At 40.8% G+C, this 24,330-nt stretch overlaps 1 protein-coding gene across 1 annotated transcript; it reads right to left on the reverse strand.

Annotated features, from left to right (window-relative positions):
- Nucleotides 1-4,266: 4,266 nt before the first annotated feature.
- Nucleotides 4,267-6,778, reverse strand: LOC147612090 (putative inorganic phosphate transporter 1-3). The gene is made up of 2 exons (XM_086783965.1): nucleotides 6,643-6,778; nucleotides 4,267-6,227 (listed from the first exon to the last, which is right to left on the reverse strand). Exon 2 carries the CDS (start codon nucleotides 6,214-6,216, stop codon nucleotides 4,567-4,569), a length of 1,650 nt encoding a protein of 549 aa, XP_086640091.1. The 5' UTR covers nucleotides 6,217-6,227; nucleotides 6,643-6,778; the 3' UTR covers nucleotides 4,267-4,566.
- Nucleotides 6,779-24,330: the final 17,552 nt, after the last annotated feature.

Below are 24,330 nucleotides of genomic sequence, written 5' to 3' on the forward strand. Positions count from 1 at the left end.
TCTGGCGTAAGACAATCCTTTAAGAAAACACGGTTTCTATGCAAGTTTTCAGTTTTGATTTTGTTTGAATACCATGAATAAATCTTAAATCCATATCCCAATACTTCTAGATCCAGGTCTGAATTCCAGACAGAATTGCTCAAGTTCTGTTAACTTGATTCTCAGATCAAAATCAAAAGTCTTATCTTAGTTTCGGATTCGGTGGGTGTTTTGAGTGCATTTTTCTTGAACTGGGCACATCGTCATTGGTTGAAACTGACGAAGGAATTAGGTGTTGGTCAATAGTCTGAATCAGAGTTTTGGGTCTGGAAAGGTTCTTCCTAAACTATCTTTCTTGAAAGGTAATATTTCAATTTCTCTTTTTCTAAATTTCGTTCATTGAATATTTGCTTACAGATTTCTAAACTAATCATGAAGTCCTGGGAGGAATAAAATAATCATTTATCTCGATCTTTGACTTCGATAGTTTATTTGAATTTTCTCATTCCCATCTTAATGAATATGAAACGGTAGAATTTCCTCTCGTATATTATTTGCTAATTCATTTTTCTAATTTTTACGAAAATTAACAGAGGATTAAGGAGAATCCTTATTTAATTATAAAGATTCTATATGTATCTAATTATGCATAAAATCCAATTCTGATGAAAGTCACACTTTTATCATCATAAAAATCATTTATGATGAAAATCAGTCTTTTAACATGAAAGAATTTCTTTTATGCATATGTTTATGCATACAAATCATTTATGATGAAAATCACTCTTTTAATATAAAAGAATTTCTTTTATGCATATGTTTATGCATAAAAATCATTTATGATGAAAATCACTCTTTTAATATAAAAGAATTTCTTTTATGCATATGTTTATGCATACAAATCATTTATGATGAAAATCACTCTTTTAATATAAAAGAATTTCTTTTATGCATATGTTTATGCATAAAAATCATTTATGATGAAAATCACACTTTTAATATAAAAAATATCTTTTATACATATGTTTATGCATAAAAACCATTTATGATGAAAATCACACTTTTAATATAAAAAAATATCTTTTATGCACCCATTTATGCATAACAATCATTTATGATGAAAATCACACTTTTAATATAAAAAAATATCTTTTATGCATATGTTTATGCATAAAAATCATTTATGATAAAAATCACACTTTTAATATAAAAAAATATCTTTTATGTACCCATTTATGCATAAAAATCATTTATGATAAAAATCACATTTTTAATATAAAAAAATATCTTTTATGCATATGTTTATGCATAAAAATCATTTATGATAAAAATCACATTTTTAATATAAAAAAATATCTTTTATGCATATGTTTATGATTAAAAATCATTTAGGATGAAAATCACACTTTTAATATAAAAAATTATCTTTTATGCATAAAAATTATTTATCATGAAAATCACACTTTTAATATAAAAAAATATCTTTTATGCATATTTTTATGCATAAAAATCATTTATGATGAAAATCATTCTTTTATGATCAAAATAAAATTTCAATAAGCTTCCTTCTATACATAGAATTTAATCCTAAGGAAAGTAACACTTTCTTTTTATAAAATATTTTTAGTAAGCATTTTTCTATACCTAGGATGAAAAGTAATACTTTAAGAATACATATATGATGGAAATTACTCTTTTTGAATAAAAAAGTAAAACTTATTTTTCACAATTTTAGAAAACTTTCGCCATAACCTCCTTTGTATGGCTGACCATTTTTTAATTTTTAACTCTTTACAATTAATTATAAGTTCTCCAAGAGTATTTAAATCATTCTAATGTAAATATTTTCTACTTTATCAAAGAGAAACATTATGAAAAACTTGATTTTATCCATCAATCATTTATCTAGGATAAGAATGGTTGGATTTACTAAAGAAGAGAGGGGAATGCCTTTTTTCAATGAGACATAACATCACATTCAATTTAGAGAAGACAAAAATCATAAAAAACCATAAAATGAATAGAAAAGAGAAGAATCTCCAACTTACGAAAGAATTTGAGAGCTTTCCTTTGGCTTGATGGTTTGAGGGTTCTACTCTTGTTGAAACAAGAGTGGCCACCAATCTTTAGAAGAGGGAAGGTCAAAAAACTAATGCCATTTATGAGTAAATTCACAGTTTTCTGGCTCTTGGAAGAAGTAGGGTAACAGTGCAAAAATAATATTAAGCTTCAACAAAGGGGAAGGCTTCTATTTATAGGAAAAAGTGAGCTTCTAACCAAGCCAATTGATTCTAGAATTTTCTAGATCAGTTTGGTCAATTTTTGACCATTTTTGGATCAGTTTAGTCCACTTTTTGGATCTAGTTGAAACATGAGAGAGGAGAGATAAAAGTTTAAAACTCTCCCACACATGTGAAATAGGCGCCTCTTTAATGAGGGCGATTCCCCCATACTGAGGTGTCAAAAATGCATCATTTCATCTAAATATATCTCCTTTTTAACTATTAACCTTGTCCTTAGTCAACTCTTCATCTTATGTGAGTATTTACTCATTTTTGGGGGATTTTCCTTTTATTCTTCTATTTATCTCCCTACATTTGGATGAATCTTATTGGTGCATAGGAACCTTAATTTAAATTTTTTTGAAATTATGGACCCCTAGGATAATGCCTCTATACTTAATTTCTAATGCACCTTCTGGAAATCTTTTTGAACTTCTGTTTCAGGGGAACTTATTTTAATAAGATGAGATATTTTTCTATCCAAAAATATTTAAAAATTGAATTACCACTCTCTAGAAGATTTTCTCTCTCTAGGCCAAAACTGATAGAAACAAGATCTTTTATATTTTTGAAGAGAGATTTGATTACAGAGGAAGATGCTGGACATCTTAAGGGGAGGAATCTTACACACACACACACACACACACACACACACACACACACACACACACACAAAAACACACACCTACCTGCATCATGTACCTGTAGACTTGGAAGAGTGCCAAGTCTACATAAGCCATCTCCTAACCATCTAGCTACATTTTGCTAAGTAGGATGCATGTACACTTGGCAAGGTACCAAGTCTACATAAGTGCCAAGTCTACGTAATCCGTCTCCTAACCATCTCGCCACATTTGGCGAGTGTCTAAATTGCAAAGTGTCAAGTATCCGGGTGCTCATACCATAATGGCTACTCCTTTTATAGAGGGCATCACAAAACATAGCACATCTATCACCCACGATAGTAGCAACAGGAGGGTGGAGCATTGAGCAAATGCTTTTCTATGTGTAGGTGAACTATCTCTTCAGTCCAACACCAAATTGATAAAGGTAGTTTGATAAAGATGGCGCTCCATCAAATCTCTCCCCAGAGCCTTCGTAAAAATATCTACCCTAATGAAACCATGTTTCCTTTTTGGGATATAAGTTTGCATTAGGAGGATTAGCCTAGTAGCAATAACCTTAGCCCCAATAGGTACTTTAAATAGTTCTTTTTTTACAAATTAAGGCTAGAAGTGTTTTGGAATAGGTACTTTTAATAGTTTGAATTGTGCTTTTTTACAAATCAAGGCTAGAATTAGTGTAGCTCAAGTAGTTTGTAAAATGATGATGTTTAGCATCTCATCGAAGGCTCCCATTGAAAATTTCTTAGGTGTCACTAATATGGAGGAAGCTAGATCTCCTTGTTTCAATTGGGAGCATGCGTAAGATGCATGTGTGTATCCCACAAGCTAATGGTTGCAAGCCTAGAAAATGTTGGATTCTTGCATATACAAAACATACTAACAATGATATAATGGGCCAAAATTAGTTTGCTTTTGAATTTCAGCCTATAAATCCGTGTTTACATTGAGATTTATGGATTGGCATAATGTTGTGTCCATTCTAGATTAATACTCGTGAGATCATTCTCTACATCTCTTGACATACACAGATACTCTTCTTCTTCTAGGAGTTCCTCGAGGTCAATGTGCATAATGTTTTTCTTTCAACTCATGTACCCTTTGTTTGATAGGTTGATGCATTAGGACACATATACCCTCATAGGTTGGTGCTCCCATGTGTCTTTCCTGTATTGCTCACTATGCACTTACCTTCCTTTTTTTTTTGGATCCATATGCATGTGCACATCCTTTGAAGTTAACAAAACTAACATAGAGAGGCTAGTTGCTTTGCTTCAGTGCATTACTTTACTTGAGGATCACAAAATCAAGATAAGCTCTGAAAAATTATTCCTGTACTCCAAAAACAATATCATGTAGCTATAATCAAGGTTAACAAGATATCATCAAACACTCTCTGGGAAAAGTACACATGTTAATATATTATTATTCAGGTATTTAGGCAATTATTAATGGGTACATAATAATGGGGGCAAACTATTATCTCCCTAGCACTTGGCTATGCTTGTCTTCTAGAGGCTAGAGTCCTCTTATTCAAGCTTCCACAAGCAAGCTCATGGCAAAGCTGGCTACATGAGCTTCATGGCACCACATCATTAACTAGCATGCACGGCTTATGTTTGAATGAACTAGTTAAAACATAGGACAACAAAGTATGTGTACTACTCCATAAGATTCTCACTCTAAAGTTCAGCATCTGCAAGCGTCTTATTTTGAGATCGCGACAAGCTGATCCCATTTCCACTACTCAGATCTTCATTCTCACCAGACAGGTCTTCAAGAGATTGGCCCTTTGTCTCTGGGATGAGGAAATATGTGCAAATCAAGCCCAAAGCATTGATAAAAGCCAATATGAGGAGAGACCTTTGAACACCAAGGCCTGGCTGATACCCTGCATCTTGTTTGCCAGGCGTTTGATCTTGGGATGCATATAGAAATCCAAAGGCCCCAACGATTGCACCAAGCTTGCCAGCCGCAGCAGAGATACCGTGACATGTAGACCGCAGTCGTGCAGGAAAAATCTCTGCAGGAACTATGAAAGTGGTGCTGTTAGGACCAAAGTTGGAGAAGAAAAATGTGAAGGCATAAAGGGTAAGGAAAAGATTTTGATTGCCACCGCAGAATCCTGATGTGCAGGGTTCCCCCCTCAATTTTTTATAGGGGATGGCCACAGCGAACATGAAGGCTGTCATCATGGCAAAACCCATGAGCTGGATGACATACCTTCCAAGGTAATCAATCAGTGCAACAGTGAACCAATATCCAGGGACAGTAGAGCACATAGCCAATAATGCTTGTGATCTTGAGATCCTGTATACCTCCTCCAAGGCACTCATTTCAACTCCTTTGGGTAGCCAACCGATGGCTGTAAAGATGTCCTTTTGAAAGAGGTTCTGGCTGTAAAATGCAATATCTAGCAGGAACCAAGTGCTGGTCGTACCAATCAAGTGTTTCCCATGCCTTCTGACAAACTCAGAAGTAAACAAGCCGTAATTATCCTCAGAGACCATCTGGTTCACCTTGTCCTGCTCAGCTGGCATCTTTACTGCCAACACCTTGGTCATGTCAAGTGCTGCTTGTGTGGCATTCCCTGCCACGAGAGCGGTGTAGCGGGCAGTCTCCGGCATCTTCATTCGCCAATAAAATGTCAATGCAGCAGGGATGGCACCCAGCATGAAGATCACTCTCCACACAAAGTCTGCTTGTGTGGCTGTGGATAATATCGGATCCACACTGAAAGGATCCCTGTGGTAGACGTTTTTGAAAATTGCAGAGACAATGATGGATACTGTGGCTCCTCCAAGGATCCCAAAGCCCTGCATGGCAAACACGGCTGCAATGAAGGCGCCTCGAGTGCGCTTGTTGGCATACTCAGACATAATAGTGGCAGAGAGAGGGTAATCTCCACCTATGCCAAACCCGAGCCAAAACCTGAAGAAGCAGATGCTGAACATCACAGACTTGGCAGTGCTGCCAAATGACAGGCCGGATGCGATCGAGCTGAAGATCATGATCATGAGGGTCATTCCATAGACACTCTTCCTCCCCACCTTGTCTCCGAGCCAGCCAAAGAAGAGCTGGCCTACAAAGGTTCCACATAGGGCAACTCCGGTCACAGCAGCATAAACAGATGGTGGCAAGACTCCGGGTTTGTTAGTGATAGGGTCATAGTAGTAGAGCCTGCCAAGCAGCTTTGTAACGGTGGATATGCAGAAGAGATCATAGGCATCGGTGAAGAAGCCCATCCCAGCAATCACAATGGCTGTGAAGTGGTACCATTGAGTCTTGGCCCTGTCTAAAGCTGAAAGTACCTCCAGCTGCTCCTTTGCCATCACGGCAGCACCTGCAGCAGGTATTATAGAGATGCCTTATGTAGGAATTATAGAGATGCATGAAAAAAATAAGGTGATAATTATCAGAGTAGCATGAGAAGGGGGCTCAACAACCCATATCATGAAAACTCATGCAAAGTCAAGCCCATTTTTCTCTGCATGCTAAGGGCTCAACAACCCATATCATAAAAACTCATTCAAAATCAAGCCCATTTTTCTCTGCATGCTCAATCACACACAGCTCCAAAATTGCAAAAAATGAAGTAAAATTAACATAGATCGCCCAGCATGCAGCTTACAGGATTCGATTTAGCAAACCTCGATAAACGTAGCTAGTTTTAATCAATCAAAGCAAAGAGAGAGGAATCAGGATCAAAGGAAATCTATGAAATCAAAGCTTGCAAACAACAGGAAAAGAAGAGTTACCTGTGTGTGTGTGTGCGCGCGCGTGTGCGTGTGTGTGGGTGGCAAGAAGCTGCAGTGATCAGTGTCTTTGGAAAGGTGAGACTTCGCCACCCGCTTATAGCCCTTAAACTGAGGGTACATTCACAGCGCATATTCCTATCTCTACGCCTTCTCCCGTTTATTTAACTATTTTGTTTTCCTCGGAGTTATACACGAGAAACTTTGTTGTCCCGCCCCCTCGCTGCCTCCGCCCTCCCACAAACGGTTCAGACAGTTATTAATGCACTTAATCAAACTTACTTAAGCAAGCTTCTCTTACTCAAATAGGCCACGTGTGTTACATGAAGATTTTTGGTAACCTTTTTCTTGTACTTACACCTAACTTCTACCTTATGGTTTATCACTTGATCTTTCTATTAGCTACTTTTGACATGGGAATTTCAAGTGGCCCTTATTGTCACATCACTTGACCTTTCTACTAGCTACTTTTGACATGGGAATTTCTAGTGGTCGGGACGTCCTCTCGTTCATGTTACTAATGAGATGAGATAAATCTTGATGCAAAAGCTAGGAAGTGTATGTTCATTGATTATCGTAAACAAAGGAAAGGCTACAGAATGTATGACCTAGTTAATTATTTCTAAAGATGTTTTTTATGAGGATGCTAAATGGAAATGGAGTACTAGTTGGCCCACTCAATAGAAAAATTCAGAGATGCCCAAAGTATGGGAAGAATAAGAAGAAAATGAAATTGATGAAGAACAGGAAGATGAGCAACTTGAAGATAAGACATGATAGCATGTAGCTCGAGAGATAGTGGGAACTCCAAGGTGGTCTCATAGAGAAAGAAAGCAAAGGTACTCCACATGTTGATTCTATTACGTATTTATGTAGTACTATAATGAGGCCATGTATTGATGCCGTGGGAACTTTTGTCCCACCACCAGGTTTTTCCCCATGGCCATCCAGGTGTAAATGGACACCTTAGGGTTAGCTAATATATAAGCAACCACATCCATTATTTAGGGTTGTTGCTCATTTCTCCTTTGTACTTGTAGAGATCTTTATCTCTCTCCTCATTGAGGTAGCTATTCACTCTCACACTCTACACCCTTAAATGTGTGTGAGTTTAGTTCTATTATGAGCTAATAGTGGTATCAGTGCTTGGAGCATTGGATATTTGGATCACACCGTCTTCTTCACCATTGCAAATCTCTTGGTTTGGGTCTCTGAGCTTTCAATGATCACAATCTATAAGGCTTCAAGCTTCTTGGAGTCTCTTTCATCTTTGCACACGATAACTTAGGAAGGATATTTCTTTCTAAGATTCATTGTAAGCTTTTCCATAGCACATAGCTTTGCTGTGTTATACTCCTAAATATTTTCATAAGCTTATCAAAAAGTTTTTTTTCCCAAAAGTTTTTTAACAAGCTTTTGCAACTCGTGTTGTAACCTCAGTTCAGATGACACACAAGGCTACATCACATGCGACTTCTATAAAGCTACCTCAACGCTTTACCAAAAAGCCTTTTAAGCTTTCATTAGTAGTTATTTTTTAGTAGAAGGCAATTTGGCTTGCTATTGCTAAAATAGGTGATGTCTACCAATAACACATCCGTGACCATTGACGACGCCATCCGCGCTGTCGTGATGTGGGCGGTATCGCTGGGAAAGTGCGAGACTTCTGGCTGTGAGAGTAGCTTCAAATCCGAGCAAGGAAACAGAATATATATCTCTTCAAGGGGCATATGACATCTCCATTTTGGTTGACATGTACATGTGCCAATTCACTTCAAAACATTCCCAAATTCAACTTGATGATTGCACATAAGTTATGTGTCAAGAGCATGACCAGCTCCAAGCATAGATCTCCTGACCCTTTATCCAAGTGCCTCATACATAACACATGTAAGCACAACACAATCTTCAAAAGTTTTCCACATACATGTGTTCATTCACATCACATATTTCATATATTGCCAACATCACCATTTCAAGATGACTCTTGATCTCATGAAGACCTGCTTTCAGATTCCAACAACTCACAAAGCAAAAGATGGCATATCGCATATATACATCATCACATTATTTCCAAAACCCAAGAAAATAAATAACATTATGATATTAGGACCTCTCCAAGCGTTTCTCTGCAGAGCAGCCCACAAACTCGCGTCTCCAATCACCAGCCCTACTGTCTCCCTCTGCAGCTATCACCAGGGTACTCTCCACAACGAGGCAGCCACCACCTTGTTAGCTTTCCACCATCACCCCGATAGCGATCATGGTCCCTGGTTGCGCACCCTTCTCTTGCTGCAGCTCTTCGTCAGCCCTTCACTCAACTTCAGTCGCCTCTAGTACCAGCCTCTGCAGTCCAGTATTCAGCCACCAGGCGGCAATTTCACTACAAGTCACCCGACTCCATGCTTCAGAGCGGCCACCTCACTGTTTCCCGGGCGTCAGCCACTCGCCTCCTCAGTCGCCGTCAGCAGCCAGTTCCCTTCATTTTTTTTGAAATTTTTAGAAAGCGCCTCATTCACAATAAAGCTTCAATTACTCTTTAATTCGAACCCCTACAAGGCTTGAACAGAAACTATATTCCAAAAACAAGATATTCTGCAAAATCGAGCTCTGGTTCTTCTCCTTCTCCCTTTCCTGCATACTTCCCCACCTCATATCTGCATTTTCCTGGTTTTTTCTAATTTTTCCCGCAAGAGATTCGGGCTGAATTCGCTTTTTTAGCCAAAAACTCGGATTTCCCCATTTGAAATACGCTGCGCCTCCTTTTTTTTGCTTAAAATTCGGATATTCCTTTAAAAAAAAACCTTCGTAATTTCGCCAGACAAGGCGCCACCCTGAGGAGTATTGACAAGCCCAAAGTCGCATATTTTCAGGTCACAGATGGCATTAAGGAGCACCACCGGGTCACCACATATTCAGTCATGAAATCCATCTCAGATGTTGTACGTGCGAGCCCAAAGTTTCTCTGGATTGCCAGAAGCTCCTCATTTCGATCATGGCCCACTACAAACTCATTCACTTGCTTGTTCACCTCTATCGAACCACTTAGCCGCTACAGATTTCCTCAGCTCTTCTACCCTATGAGTATCATCCCGCCTGCCAGCACCTGCGTAGGTATCCGCCATTAGAACACACCAAGTGCATCATTTGGCTTCATGTGAACAAGCTGCTGAAAGCATCTAAATCCTAGCTCTGCTTCCCCATGCGTTTCGCATGCACTAAGCAGAGCTACTCATATTCCTACAGATGAAGGACGTAGCATGTCAAGAAACTCCTCTACCTCATACAGTCGCCCAGACCTTGCAAGAAGATCAACCACGCAAGTAAAATGTTCTATGGTTGGTAGTATACCATATCCTTTTCTCATAACCTTAAAATACACTTGACCCTCGAGTACCAGCCTAGCATGGCTGTATGCATTCAAAAGACATATGAAGGTAACAGCATCTGCCTTCACACTTTGTACATGTATGTCGTTAAAACATTGCATAGCCAAGGAACCCTCATGGTTAATGCCGTATCCTTTTACCATTGAGCTCCATGCTACAACATCTCGAACTAGTAGCTTATCAAAGACTTCCCTTGCGTCTGAAACAGAGCCACACTTTGCATCCATGCTAATCAAACTGTTGCCAATTGAAGCATCTCTCATGAAAGCCTCTTGTGCCAGGTCTTTCAGTCTTTCTTATGCCTTCATCAAGATCAAAAACTGCAACTAATCCCTCTTTCTTGTCAGCCCATAAGAAAGTGATGCTACTTTTGGTTCATTGATAATTCGTGCTACCTCAAGGTTTACCATAAGCATAAAAAAAACTCCACAATTCACACCACACTTATGTACAGAGGCTTCGAGACCTGGCTCTCAGCTCGTCTTATTGAACCTCATTTACAATATGAACATATGTACATAGGCATCATAAAATGACTCAAGCCATGACACTTAATCCCATGCATCTAGATTTATATTTAATGGCCTCACATGCATGGTTTCACACCATAGACGTGCCATGGCACGACATCCACCCCCTCTAAACCTGCACATCCTCCGGTACGTGCCAAGTCTTCATCAAAATCCACATATAACTGGATGTCATCTTCATCTTCTACATTACCAGGAAGATCATCTTCTTCCTCTTCAACCATATCCATGCTATCACTGTCAAGCCTCTCATCCTGAGTCTCCTGTGAATCAAAAGGATTACTGTCATACCTTCTTTTAAACATCTTGATCCTTTTGCCTGCTACAAGATTCTTTATCTCTGTTCCATCAAGCTCACACAGGGTATACGTGGCATTTCCATGCACATGCTTGACAATGTAAGGGCCAAACCATCTTTTTGCAAACTTCCTTTGCACAGTGAACTGGTTGTCAAGACTACTATCATACATTAGGACCCAATCACCTTCTTCAATAGGTTTTGGCCGGAGTCTGTGTCTTCTATCAAATCTTTCTTTATTTTTCAACCTTGCATCTTTCAAACGAGCTTTAGCAAGCTCTACATCTTCAGGCCTCCTCTCCAGCTGCCTTATTCGCAATGCAAGGAGGTCTTCCCTGTTCAATTCTTCCACCCAGGGTAATACATTTCAAGTTGGAACTACTTCTTCAACTGGCATTACTGGCTTCTGACCATACATTAATTCTGCAGGCATGTATCCTGTCATCATCACTGAGCTATGAGTTGTACGGTCAGCCCACAAAGCATATGGTAGCAACCTTGGCCATTCTCGCATTCTTCCTCTGCATGCCTTAGCCAAAGCTTTAATGATTGGAGGATGTCCTTGCTCACTTTTACCATTGCCCTCAGGGTTGTAAGCACATGTTAGGGCCAATTTGATGCCAATTCTAGAGAAGAATTCCCTTGCTTCTTCAACATCTAGCTCACCCCTGTCAGCTGTTATTTTCCCAACACAACCATACCGGCAAATAACATCTTCCAAGAGAAATTTGCATACTGTTTCCGTACTCTTTGTTCTAAGAGCACGCCCTTCCACCTGATTTGTCAAATCTTCTCTTGCAAGTGCTATGTACCGCATCTGCCAAATTCCCAAAGGCATTGTAACTAGATCCACTACCCATTTGTAGTGCATGGCAGGTGGGTAGGTTGGTTGCAAGCCATCACGATGTCGCACATTTGAGTACATTTGACATATCATGCATGTTTCCACATATTGGGAAACATCCTTGTACATTTCTTTCCACCAATATCTTTCCTTTATTTTGGTAAAGGTGGCCCACACACTTCGATGTCCAGCCCAGAGACTCTCATGGAATTCTTTCATGAGCTTCCCTTGAGTCTCTTTATCACATATGACTCTCTGTGGCATAGCATTCCTCTGCTTAGGATGCTTCCACAGGTACCCATCCTTTAGAAAATACCCATATGCTTTTCTGTGGATCCTCTTAAATTCTGAGTCAGACCAATTTTCCTGTCTTGTCAAAGTACTCAAGTATTGACCAATAAGCAACCAATCTCCTTCATACATTTCCTCAGTAAAAGACTCAAGTGCATTTGATAAGCAAGTATGGTCCCCTTTTGCATATGCAGTAGTATAGAACTTTGTACCTGCATCATCAATGTCACTAATCATCCCTTCTTCATCTTCATACCTGGCTCTTGATAGCATATCTGCAACTAGGTTATCTTTTCCTGCAATATGCTCAAACTCAGGATTTAGTGACTTGATATAGGCAATCCACCTAAGCATAGCGATATCTGGAGTGGTGCAGCTTGCAATCATCCCAAGGAGTGGCAAGCAATCAGTTTCCACAAGTACAGATGCCCCAGTAAGATATTCTTTTTCACATTTTAGAGCAGTGACTATTCCCCATAACTCCCTCTTGATCTGTGGATAATTTCGCTGACGAATACCTTTGCTCCAAATCTGATTACATACCTGTGATCATCCTCATCATCTTGCCCTACTGCCCATCCTATCCCAGTAGGACTAGTATCAACTGTAACAATCACAGGCCTGCCACACTCATAATCTGTCTTCCTTAGAGTAGGTGATGATTGGAGCAGACATTTCAGCTTCCGCATAGCTTTAATATGTGCTGCACTCCACAAAAAAATTTGATTTTTTCTCAAAAGTTGATAAAGAGGATCTGCTACATGTGCATAATGTGGGATCCATATAACATAAAAGACACATGCACCAAGAAATCTCCTCACCTCTGTAACATTAATGCATATCTCTTTCATTCTTTGTATTGAATCTATCTTGGCTGGACAAGGTCGGCGTCCATTAGTACTACAAAGATGCCCCACGATTAGCACTTCACCAACCCCAAACACTGATTTCAATCCAGACAAAGTAAGATTCACCTCTTCAAGCCTGGATAGAATCATATCACAATCTTTTATACGATTTGCTACAAACTTGCGGCACCCCCTCGAATCCAAATCCCCATCTTTATCTTTCTCATCACAGCCTTTTATTGGCACATCATCCAGAAAAGGCATAGTTATTTGTGGTATGAAGTCTCGCAAGACTTTATTTATTCCATTCATCATATGCGCCACTGAGTTGGTGGCTCCCTGTGTGGTAAGGTACACATCCTTACCAATCCCAAAGGAGTTTTCATTGTGGTCAAGTCCCTGCTTTGTATATCCAGCTGGAACTGATCATATCCCGAATACAGATCACCCATAGAGTATATAGCTTTCCCTGCAAATGCTTCTGCAAACTCGTCCACAATCGGACCTGCTCCCACATTCCTGATTGTGACCTTGTTTACAGGTTGCATGTCTTGAATGAAGCGCAATGCTCCATTTCTCTTTGGCACGGTAAACCATCTGTTGGAGTATGGAGCGCATGATGGCTCCAAAATTCCCATCCTGATCTTTTCTTTTAGTAATTCCATCAGCTTTGGCAAGAGAGCCTTTGGTACTGGAATCGGCCGTCGCGTCGCAGGTTCCAGGGCACATGTGGAACAGTGAAGATCACCACCATTGGCGCTGTTACGCTTGGATCAACACAGCCTATCTCATGCGGCTGAAAAGCAAAGGCCTTCCCATGTTTTACAAGCATCTCCTCAAAGCATTCCTTTTCAACTGGCAACAGAAAATCTTTTTCACCAATCTTCAGCTCTTTTAGGGTTTCCTGTGTAAACTTATGCCCAATTTTCTTCGGAACAGTGAAGATCACCATTGGCGCTGTGGAACAGTGAAGATCACCATTAGCACATGTGGAACAGTGAAGATCACCATTGGCGCTGTTACGCTTGGATCAACACAGCCTATCTCATGCGGCTGAAAAGCAAAGGCCTTCCCATGTTTTACAAGCATCTCCTCAAAGCATTCCTTTTCAACTGGCAACAGAAAATCCTTTTCACCAATCTTCAGCTCTTTTAGGGTTTCCTGTGTAAACTTATGCCCAATTTTCTTCGGATCTTTGAGATTCGGTTGCATAGAGGCTTCATCTATTTTCTCCTTGCTTCCTGGTGGAGCAAGGGCAAGGCAACTGGTTTCACCTTCTTTGCAACCGTTTTATACTTTGTATCAACACGAGCATCCATCTCACAATACATGTTTTTACATTCCATTCCTTCAAATTCCCAGATTATATCATACATCCCCACAAATGACACCTTTACCATCTCATTCCCACCCTGTAAGCATGCGCTTTCCATAGCAAAAAGCACACCCATAGTATCCACAAATGACACCTCATCAAGCACCCCTGAAATAAACTCATTCTTCTCCAAAAGACCACACTACTCAAGACTTTTTTGTTCATTTTGTACATGTCGACGCATGCCACGCTTCAAATCCTTGCTTTTTACAAAGACCAGTGACCCATAGCTAGAAAATCCCTGAAAATTTGCTAAAAAGTTATTTACATTGATTAAGTCCTGCGAGAACTCATTTTCCCTTGTACCATTGGAATCTCGCTTTACAATGGCACCTGGCCAAAATCCCTCATCTCCCTGCAGTTCATGAATTCTCTGTTTATCTTTGGGAGTGACTGTGCTCGAAGAGACTCACGGTTCCTTTCATGGGTTAATGCAAACTGTCAAGAACTGAACAGCTTTCTTGCCATCTTTACTCCTTATTCTTGCATATGCCGAGCCATCATCCAAAACTTTTGTTTCCATCCTCACAGCTGTAATGTAGGGTTGCCCAAGGATGAGGGGATACGATGACATCTCTTGGACAAAGAAGTTCTGATCATCTTTCACATCCCCTATAGTTACCCTTACATTTGGATAGGCTGCATAGAGCTCTCCAGATGAGTTATTAGCCGCTTTAATCATCCACCCATGATCTACATCCATTGGCCACTTACATTTGTTGTAGAGATTTTCAGCCATAAGATTTATTTCAGACCCATGGTCGATTAGAGCGACATACGGCTCTTCCAAGTCACCTATCTTGACAAGGGTTTCAGTGGTGGCCCTTTCCCAATGGCTCCTGGAGTAATGACTCTTTGTAAGAACTTCTTTTTCATCATCCTCATCCACAAAGCGCACTTGTCGTGCCCCTTCAGCAGAGTGATTACATTCCACCACATTCTCTCTCTCTTCCTTTTGCTGTACCTGTACTCCATGAGTCTTGGAAGTGCTTGTCTCCCCCTGTGATGGAATAGATTCAATTATGGACTGCCTTTTCCTTCGTATAATATCAATTATCTCATCATGGAATTCTTTCTTTGCAATCCCCAAGACTTCCCCTAGTGTAAATTCCACCCTACTATTTAGAATCCTCTCTTCAAGCACCTTTTTGAGGTCTGTTGGGGCTTCAATATCAGATTGAAGCTTGTAGAGTGGACTTTTCCCTTTACCCTTCTCCTTCTCATGCTTCATTTTTGCTGGCACTTCTTCCATTGATACTTCCTGTGGAGGTTTGCTATGCGGCGGAGGCATATGTGATGGCCCAGGATCCTTCTTTTCACTACCACGAGTGACCCTTTTTGATGGTCCTCCTTCCTCATTTTCCCTCTTACGCTTTTCCTCTACCTGTGCCTCATTACATACATGTGTTCATTCACATCACATATTTCATATATTGCCAACATCACCATTTCAAGATGACTCTTGATCTCATGAAGACCTGCTTTGAGATTCCAACAACTCACAAAGCAAAAGATGGCATATGGCATATATACATCATCACATTATTTCCAAAACCCAAGAAAATAAATAACATTATGATATTAGGACCTCTCCAAGCGTTTCTCTGCAGAGCAGCCCACAAACTCGCGTCTCGAATCACCAGCCCTACTGTCTCCCTCTGCAGCTATCACCAGGGTACTCTCCACAACGAGGCAGCCACCACCTTGTTAGCTTTCCACCATCACCCGATAGCAATCATGGTCCCTGGCTGCGCACCCTTCTCTTGCTCCTGCAGCTCTTCGTCAGCCCTTCACTCAACTTCAGTTGCCTCTAGTACCAGCCTCTGCAGTCCAGTATTCAGCCACCAGGCAGCAATTTCACTACAAGTCACCTGACTCCATGCTTCAGAGCAGCCACCTCACTGTTTCCCAGGCGTCAGCCACTCGCCTCTTCAGTCGCCGTCAGCAGCCAATTCCCTTCATTTTTTTTGAAATTTTTAGAAAGCGCCTCATTCAATAAAGCTTCAATTACTCTTTAATTCGAACCCCTACAAGGCTTGAACAGAAACTTTATTCCAAAAACAAGATATTCTGCAAAATCGAGCTCTGGTTCTTCTCCTTCTCCCTTTCCTTCATACTTCCCCACCTCATATCTGCATTTTCCTGGTTTTTTCTGATTTTTCCCACAAGAGATTCGGGCTGAATTCGCTTTTTTAGCCAAAAACTCAGATTTCCCCATTTGAAATACGTTGCGCCTCCTTTTTTTTGCTTAAAATTCGGATATTCCTTTAAAAAAAAAAAACTTTCGTAATTTCGCCAGACAAGGCGCCACCCTGAGGAGTATTGACAAGCCCAAAGTCGCATATTTTCAGGTCACAGTTAGCATTAAGGAGCACCACCGGGTCACCACATATTCAGTCATGAAATCCGTCTCAGATGTTGTACGTGCGAGCCCAAAGTTTCTCTGGATTGCCAGAAGCTCCTCATTTCGATCATGGCCCACTACAAACTCATTCACTTGCTTGTTCACCTCTATCGAACCACTTAGCCGCTACAGATTTCCTCAGCTCTTCTACCCTATGAGTATCATCCCGCCTGCCAGCACCTGCGTAGGTATCCGCCATTAGAACACACCAAGTGCATCATTTGGCTTCATGTGAACAAGCTACTGAAAGCATCTAAATCCTAGCTCTGCTTCCCCATGTGTTTCGCATGCACTAAGCAGAGCTACTCATATTCCTACAGATGAAGGACGTAGCATGTCAAGAAACTCCTCTACCTCATACAGTCGCCCAGACCTTGCAAGAAGATCAACCACGCAAGTAAAATGTTCTATGGTTGGTAATATACCATATCCTTTTCTCATAACCTTAAAATACTCTTGACCCTCGAGTACCAGCCTAGCATGGCTGTATGCATTCAAAAGACATATGAAGGTAACAGCATCTGCCTTCACACTTTGTACATGCATGTCGTTAAAACATTGCATAGCCAAGGAACCCTCATGGTTAATGCCGTATCCTTTTCCCATTGAGCTCCATGCTACAACATCTCGAACTAGTAGCTTATCAAAGACTTCCCTTGCGTCTGAAACAGAGCCACACTTTGCATCCATGCTAATCAAACTGTTGCCAATTGAAGCATCTCTCATGAAAGCCTCTTGTGCCAGGTCTTTCAGTCTTTCTTATGCCTTCATCAAGATCAAAAACTGCAACTAATCCCTCTTTCTTGTCAGCCCATAAGAAAGTGATGCTACTTTTGGTTCATTGATAATTCGTGCTACCTCAAGGTTTACCATAAGCATAAAAAAAACTCCACAATTCACACCACACTTATGTACAGAGGCTTCGAGACCTGGCTCAGTCTCAGCTCGTCTTATTGAACCTCATTTACAATATGAACATATGTACATAGGCATCATAAAATGACTCAAGTCATGGCACTTAATCCCATGCATCTAGATTTATATTTAATGGCCTCACATGCATGGTTTCACACCATAGACGTGCCATGGCACGACAGCAGCGGGATTCATCATAATTCAATCGTGTGATTCAAGACCAATTCAATCAATGATTCAACTTTTACAATTGCCCAATTCTTGCATAACTGCATGGGATTCAACAAAGTTTCAATCGTGCGATTTAGGACCAATTCAATCGATGATCCAACTTGAGCGATGTGACTTCTTCAATTGTCTGATTCTACTACATCAATCAGTTCTTCTAGCATTGATCAGACTCTTGTCACCAAGGGAAAAGGCAACAAGTTATAGTAGAAGAACAATTCAAATTAATATTTTGAGGCTAAGGATGATTCCAATAAGCCAAATAAGGCTACTTGTCGATATTGTAAGAAGCCTAACCATGCAATTGAATAAGGCTTTAAATTGCAAGCTAAAGAAAAGAAGAAAAAGGAATCTAACAAAGGTTCTACCAGTTTGTCCCAAACAACCAGAGTGCCAAGAAAAAGGACTCTGTGAATGTTATGCCTTGAAGACTTCTCACTTATGGTTGTTCGTAGCTTTAATCCTAACCAATGATTCATGTCTTAGTGTAGCTACTTCAAACAATTGGTGATGTCTACCAATAACACATCCGTCAACATTGACGACGCCATCCGCGCCGTCCTTCCCTATCATCATCATAGCAAACTTACAAGTCACCGCTTCACCATGAGTTGACATGTGGGATTCATCATAATTCAATCGTGCGGTTCAAGACCAATTCAATCAATGATTCAACTTTTACAATTGCCCAATTCTTGCATAACTTCATGGGATTCAACAAAGTTTCAATCGTGCGATTTAGGACCAATTCAATCGATGATCCAACTTGAGCGATGTGACTTCTTCAATTGTCTGATTCTACTACATCAATCACTTCTTCTAGCATTGATCAGACTCTTGTCACCAAGGAAAAAGGCAACAAGTTATAGTAGAAGAACAATTCAAATTAATATTTTGAGGCTAAGGATGATTCCGATAAGCCAAATAAGGCTACTTGTCGATATTGTAAGAAGCCTAACCATGCAATTGCATAAGGCTTTAAATTGCAAGCTAAAGAAAAGAAGAAGAAAAAGGAATCTAACAAAGGTTCTACCAGTTTGTCCAAGACAACCAGAGTGCCAAGAAAAAGGACTCTGTGAATGTCATCCCTTGAAGACTTCTCACTTATGGTTGTTCGTAGCTTTAATCCTAACCAATGATTCATGTGTTAGTGTAGCTACTTCAAACAATTGGTATCTTGGCAGTGATGCTTCCAAGCACATTACTTCTCAAAGAAGTTTGGTCAATAATATGGACTCTGTGCAAGATGGTCACAATGTCATGTGTGCCAACAATTCCTCCTATCTAGTCAAAGGTAGTGGTGAGATTTCTTTAAATGTACTTTTTGTTCCAGGTATAAAGGAAATTTTTCTTTTAGTGCCCACTTTAGCAAGGGGGGGTCTTAATGTTGAATTTGCAGGATGATAAATGCATTGTCTGTGATAGAGAACATGATATGCAAATTGTGTTTACTCAAACTCTCATCCATGGTTTTTACAAATGGACATGTATGACAAGTGTGATGATGCTTGTATAGTAGACATTTAAAATCCAATGAAAGATATTGTGGCATGCTAGGTTTTTCCATACATCGATTGGTGGCTTAATGCTTTTGTAGAGACATGGATGCCTCAATTTGATCCCTCACCTAGATATGTTTATGAAGGATGTATCATTTGGTAATCTCTCCCACCAACCTCTCCTAAAGAATGCAGCATAGTAGATAGAGCTAACCACAAATTACACAATGATGTGTGTGGTCCAATAGTGTGAACTCCATCTTTGGGAGGAAATCTTTACTTTGTGACCTCTCTTGATGATTACAATCAATTTGGCTATTCTTACTCCATGAAAGAAAAATCAAAGGCTTTTTCTCATTTTCAGTACTTTCTTGCTTTGGTTGAGGATGAAACTGGTTTAAAAGTCCAATTCCTTTGGCGGGAGGGGAATATTTGTCTAATGCTTTCAAAGATTTTTTAGCACAAAAAGGGATTAAGCATCAATCCATATCTCCTTATACACCATAGAAGAATGGTGTTATTCGAGCACTGCGGGTAAGTCATCGATTCTCTGCAGAACTCTGTTTTAAGAACTGCAGGAAGACAGATTGACTGTGCAGACACTGTGGGTGCTGCAAAGAGGTCTACAATTGCCATTGGGTGTATGTATGCACATTGAAGTCACTGGTTGTGACATTTGAGAGTACTACAGTACCGCTGCAGAAAATACAGCAGTTGTGCAGGAAAAACCAGAGTGCAGATTGTGGTAAAATTGTGTGTTTGGCAAGATGTCTAATGATGGCATAACACAGATTGTGGCTGAGAAGCTGGATAAGAATAACTTCCATGCTTGGAGGTTCAGGTTAACAAATTTCTTGATGGGAAAAGGCTATTGGGACTACATAGAAGGTGAGCATGAAGAGGCACCGGAGATACCGGATATAAATCCGACTGCTGCTGTGCAGATGTGAAAGAGTTTAAAGACTGGAACCAAGGAGCCAGGAAGGTTATGTATTGGCTATCCATTAGTATACAGGACACCATGATTGGGCACATTCAGGATGCCAAGTCCCCCAAGGAGGCGTGGGACACCTTGGTAAAGCTCTATGAAACAAATACCAAGGCACGTAAGATACAGTTGAAGAATGAACTTCATACTGTGGAGAAAAAGAGCATGTCTGTGAATGACTATGCGGCGCTGAAGATAAAGGGTATTGTGGAATCCCTTGCATCTATTGGTGTGTCAGTAGATGATGATGATAAGGTGGAGGTTTGTCTACGTGGTCTCAGGCCACAATACAAGGCATTCAAGACATCTATTCAGACTCGGGAAAACATTCCCAACTTTACAGATTTGGTGTCTATGCTGATTATCGAAGAGAAGAGCTTGGGTGAAGACCAACAGTCTTCATAGAGCAAAAATAGTTCAGAGCAACAGGCCTTCTACACGAGTTCAGGAAGAGGACGAGGTAGAGGAGGCCGTGGACGCGATCAAGGAGGTGGCCGAACAGGTAATCAGAATTATGGTCAGCAGCAGGAACAACAACAACAGTCCCGGAATCAACAACAACAACAACAACACGCAGGTGGAAGAGGCAAATTCAGAGGCAGGGGGAGTCAAGGAGGCCGTGGAAATTGGCAAAGGCAATATAATGATGCACGTGAATGCTATTATTATGGTAAGCCTGGACATGTGCAGTCAGAATGTTATAAGAAGCAGGCTGACATGCAAAATGGGAAAGTGCAGCAAAACAACTATGCATCCTCAAGCAGAAATAATGAGGATAATGAAAGGTTGTTTGTTATGCAGCATGTCGTAAATGCCATGTCTGAAAATGTTGATGCAGCACAAAAAGATAATGTATGGTATGTGGATTCAGGCGCTTCGAACCACATGACGAGTCATGGGGAGTGGTTCAAGGAGATGAAAAACCCGGAAAGACCAGGTTTTGTGGAAACAGGGGATGACACTGCTCATCCAATTGCCCACGTTAGAGATGTGCCATTGTCTATGCAGGATGGCAAAGTGAAGTACCTTGCAGATGTACTTCATGTACCGAACATAACAAAGAATCTGGTTTCAGTTGGCCAGATGATTGAGCAGGGTTTGCAGGTTCGGTTTAACCCTGATGGGTGTTATGTTGAAGATTTCAAAGACAAGTGCAGGTTGGTTGCAAAAGGCAACAGAGTGGGCAGAATGTTTACGTTGAATGTAGACATGCCTGAAATGAGTGCTGCGATGTTTGCAAATGGTTCAGGAATTGTTGCAGACACACACATATGGCATAAAAAGATTGGTCATGTGAATGTGCAGAGATTGAAGTCTATGCAAACAAAAGGAATTGTGACAGGGCTGCCAAAATTTAAAGTGGAAGGTATGCAGAAAATATGTGAAGCATGCCAATTTGGGAAGCAAACAAAGCATGTGTTTCCACGTAACAGATATGTGAGCAGAAATGCACTAGATATTGTGCATTCAGATGTATGGGGTCCTACGAAGACCATATCTATGGGAGGCTACAGGTATTATGTGACTTTTATTGATGTGACCACACAAGGAAAGTGTGGGTATATTTCATGAAGGAGAAGAGTGAGGAAGATCAGGGAGAGTGAAGAACCCTGTGCAGAGATTTACATATGATGGTTATGTGTCACATCACTATGCATATATGGCAAAGGTTGTGCAGGTTGTTGAGCCCACATGCATTGATGAGGCTGTGGGAAATGTGTGTTGGGAGAAAGCTATGGACGAGGAGATGGATGCACTATATGGAAATGAGACTTGGGATTTAGTGCAATTGCCTGAAGGCAAGAAAGCCATTGGATGCAAGTGGGTGTACAAAGTTAAACATAACAGTGATAGAAGCATAAACAGGTACAAGGCTAGATTGGTAGCCAAAGGATATGCGCAGACATATGGCATTGACTATGAGGAAACCTTCAGCCCAGTTGCCAAGATGGCAACGGTGAGAGTTGTGATAGCAGTGGCTGCGTCAAAGCAATGGTCTTTACATCAGATGGATGTAAAGAATGCATTCTTGCATGGGGATTTGCAAGAAGAGGTGTATATGTTGCAGCCTCCTGGTTATGAGGATGTGGGTCACCCCGAGCATGTTTGCAGGTTGAAGAAAGCCTTGTATGGCTTAAAGCAAGCACCAAGAGCATGGTCTGACAAGATTTTTGAATATCTTGTCACTATTGGCTTTCATGTAGCCAATGCAGATTTCTCATTGTATGTGAGACATGGAGATAGAGGGGTTGTGCTTGTTGTCATCTATGTAGATGACTTGATCATTACGGGGGACCATGATGCAGAGATCTTTGATGTAAAGATCCTGCTTAGACAGAAGTTTGAGATGAAGGATCTAGGGGAGCTCAGATATTTCTTGGGCATTGAGGTGATTAGGTCACCACATGGTATTGGATTACTGCAGAGACAGTATGGCTTGGACATGTTGTCCAAGTATGGTATGACAGGCTGTAAGCCTATTTCTGTGCCATTGGATCAGAATGGCAAGTTAAGTGCAGATTCAGGAGAGATCTTGGAGGATCCTACTATGTATAGGAGCATAGTAGGAAGCTTGATCTACATGACGATCACCAGACCAGATTTGAGCTATGCTATTGGGTTGGTGAGTCAGTTTATGCAGGTTCCACGGAAACCGCATTTGGATGCAGTGAGACGCATACTGAGGTATGTGAAGTCTACTTTGCATTGTGGACTATTCTATGAGACTGGGACAGAGATATGTGTACATGGGTACACAAGTGCTGATTGGGCTGGTAGTATCTCAGACAGAAGATCTACTAGTGGATTCATGTTTTCTTTGGGGAGTGCTGCTGTGACTTGGAGCAGAAAGAGGGGCCTACGGTTGCTCTATCGAGTACAGAGGCCGAGTACAGAGGAGCTGCTATGGTAGCATGTGAGGTAGCTTGGTTGAGGAAGCTACTTGCAGATTTGGGTCTATCAGTGGATAGACAAGTTGTCATTTTCTGTGACAACATTAGCAGTATACAGTTGGCCAGGAACCCAGTCTTTCATGCTCGTACGAAGCATATAGAGGTCCACTACCACTTCGTCAGAGAGAAGGTCTTGGCAGGAGATCTTGACCTTGTTTATGTCAGCACAGAGGATCAGGTAGCTGACATCTTCACCAAAGCATTGGGTACAGAGAAGCTTCGCAGATTCAGGGCTTCGCTTGGTGTACATGAGATGGAGTTGAGCTCGAGGGGGAGTGTTGAGATATCGAGCTCGTCTAGTGAGGCGGTGGCCACTGATGACCCGCCTGGGGGATAGGACCCACACTTACACCACTGGCATGGTTGGTGAGATCTTGGGTGATATGCGGCCAATGGGATGATAGGCTGTGTGACAGCCATTCTAGAGACTGGCATAGTTATAGCGCCAGCTCATTTAGTCGGGTTCACACTATAGAGAACCCGTGTATGTATTGGTTGAGTACCTTTCATATTATGTGTACTCTTATCTTGTATATGGTGTGTTGAGTGTTCAGTAGAGAAGAAGAAGATTTTCAGCCTCTCACCTTGTGTGTTCTCTATTAGGGTTTTGTGAGTGTGTGTGTGCTTGCAAGAGCTCAAGCTCTCTTCCCCCCTGCATCTTTTCAGTTATAAGGTCCCGTCGAAGCCTACACTCTCAAACTTTAAAAGGTTCCAAACCCCAGGAAGTGCTTCAAACTTTCCACCCCCAAAGAGGCAGCAAGGCCCTAATCAGAATCAAGATGCTGGGAAATTCAGAAGTGAAGGAAGACCCTGTTTTTGTTTAAAGTCTTAAAAAAGTTTAAATAATGTAATTTAAAAAAAAGGGGATAGAAAGGGTGAGATATGTGGGGAACACATGTCTCCCACATATCTCACCCATTCTGTCTCCTTTGTTTTGCAAAAAACATGTGGCTATAGTCGTGCACATCGATTCACGTTGTTGTAGACGTAGCTATATGCATTGATGTAGAAGTTGATATATGTGGTGCTGCTATAGATGTGGTTATATGCATGGTTATATGTGCTGTTGTGGCCACGTGTTGGTAGCCACATACATAGCTGCGCTTATAGCCACGTGAAGGTTTTTTTCCA

The sequence above is a fragment of the Cibotium barometz genome, chromosome 46, assembly GCF_041138505.1.
Source record: "Cibotium barometz isolate CiBa-2024 chromosome 46, ASM4113850v1, whole genome shotgun sequence".
NCBI classification, from domain to species: Eukaryota; Viridiplantae; Streptophyta; class Polypodiopsida; order Cyatheales; family Cibotiaceae; genus Cibotium; species Cibotium barometz.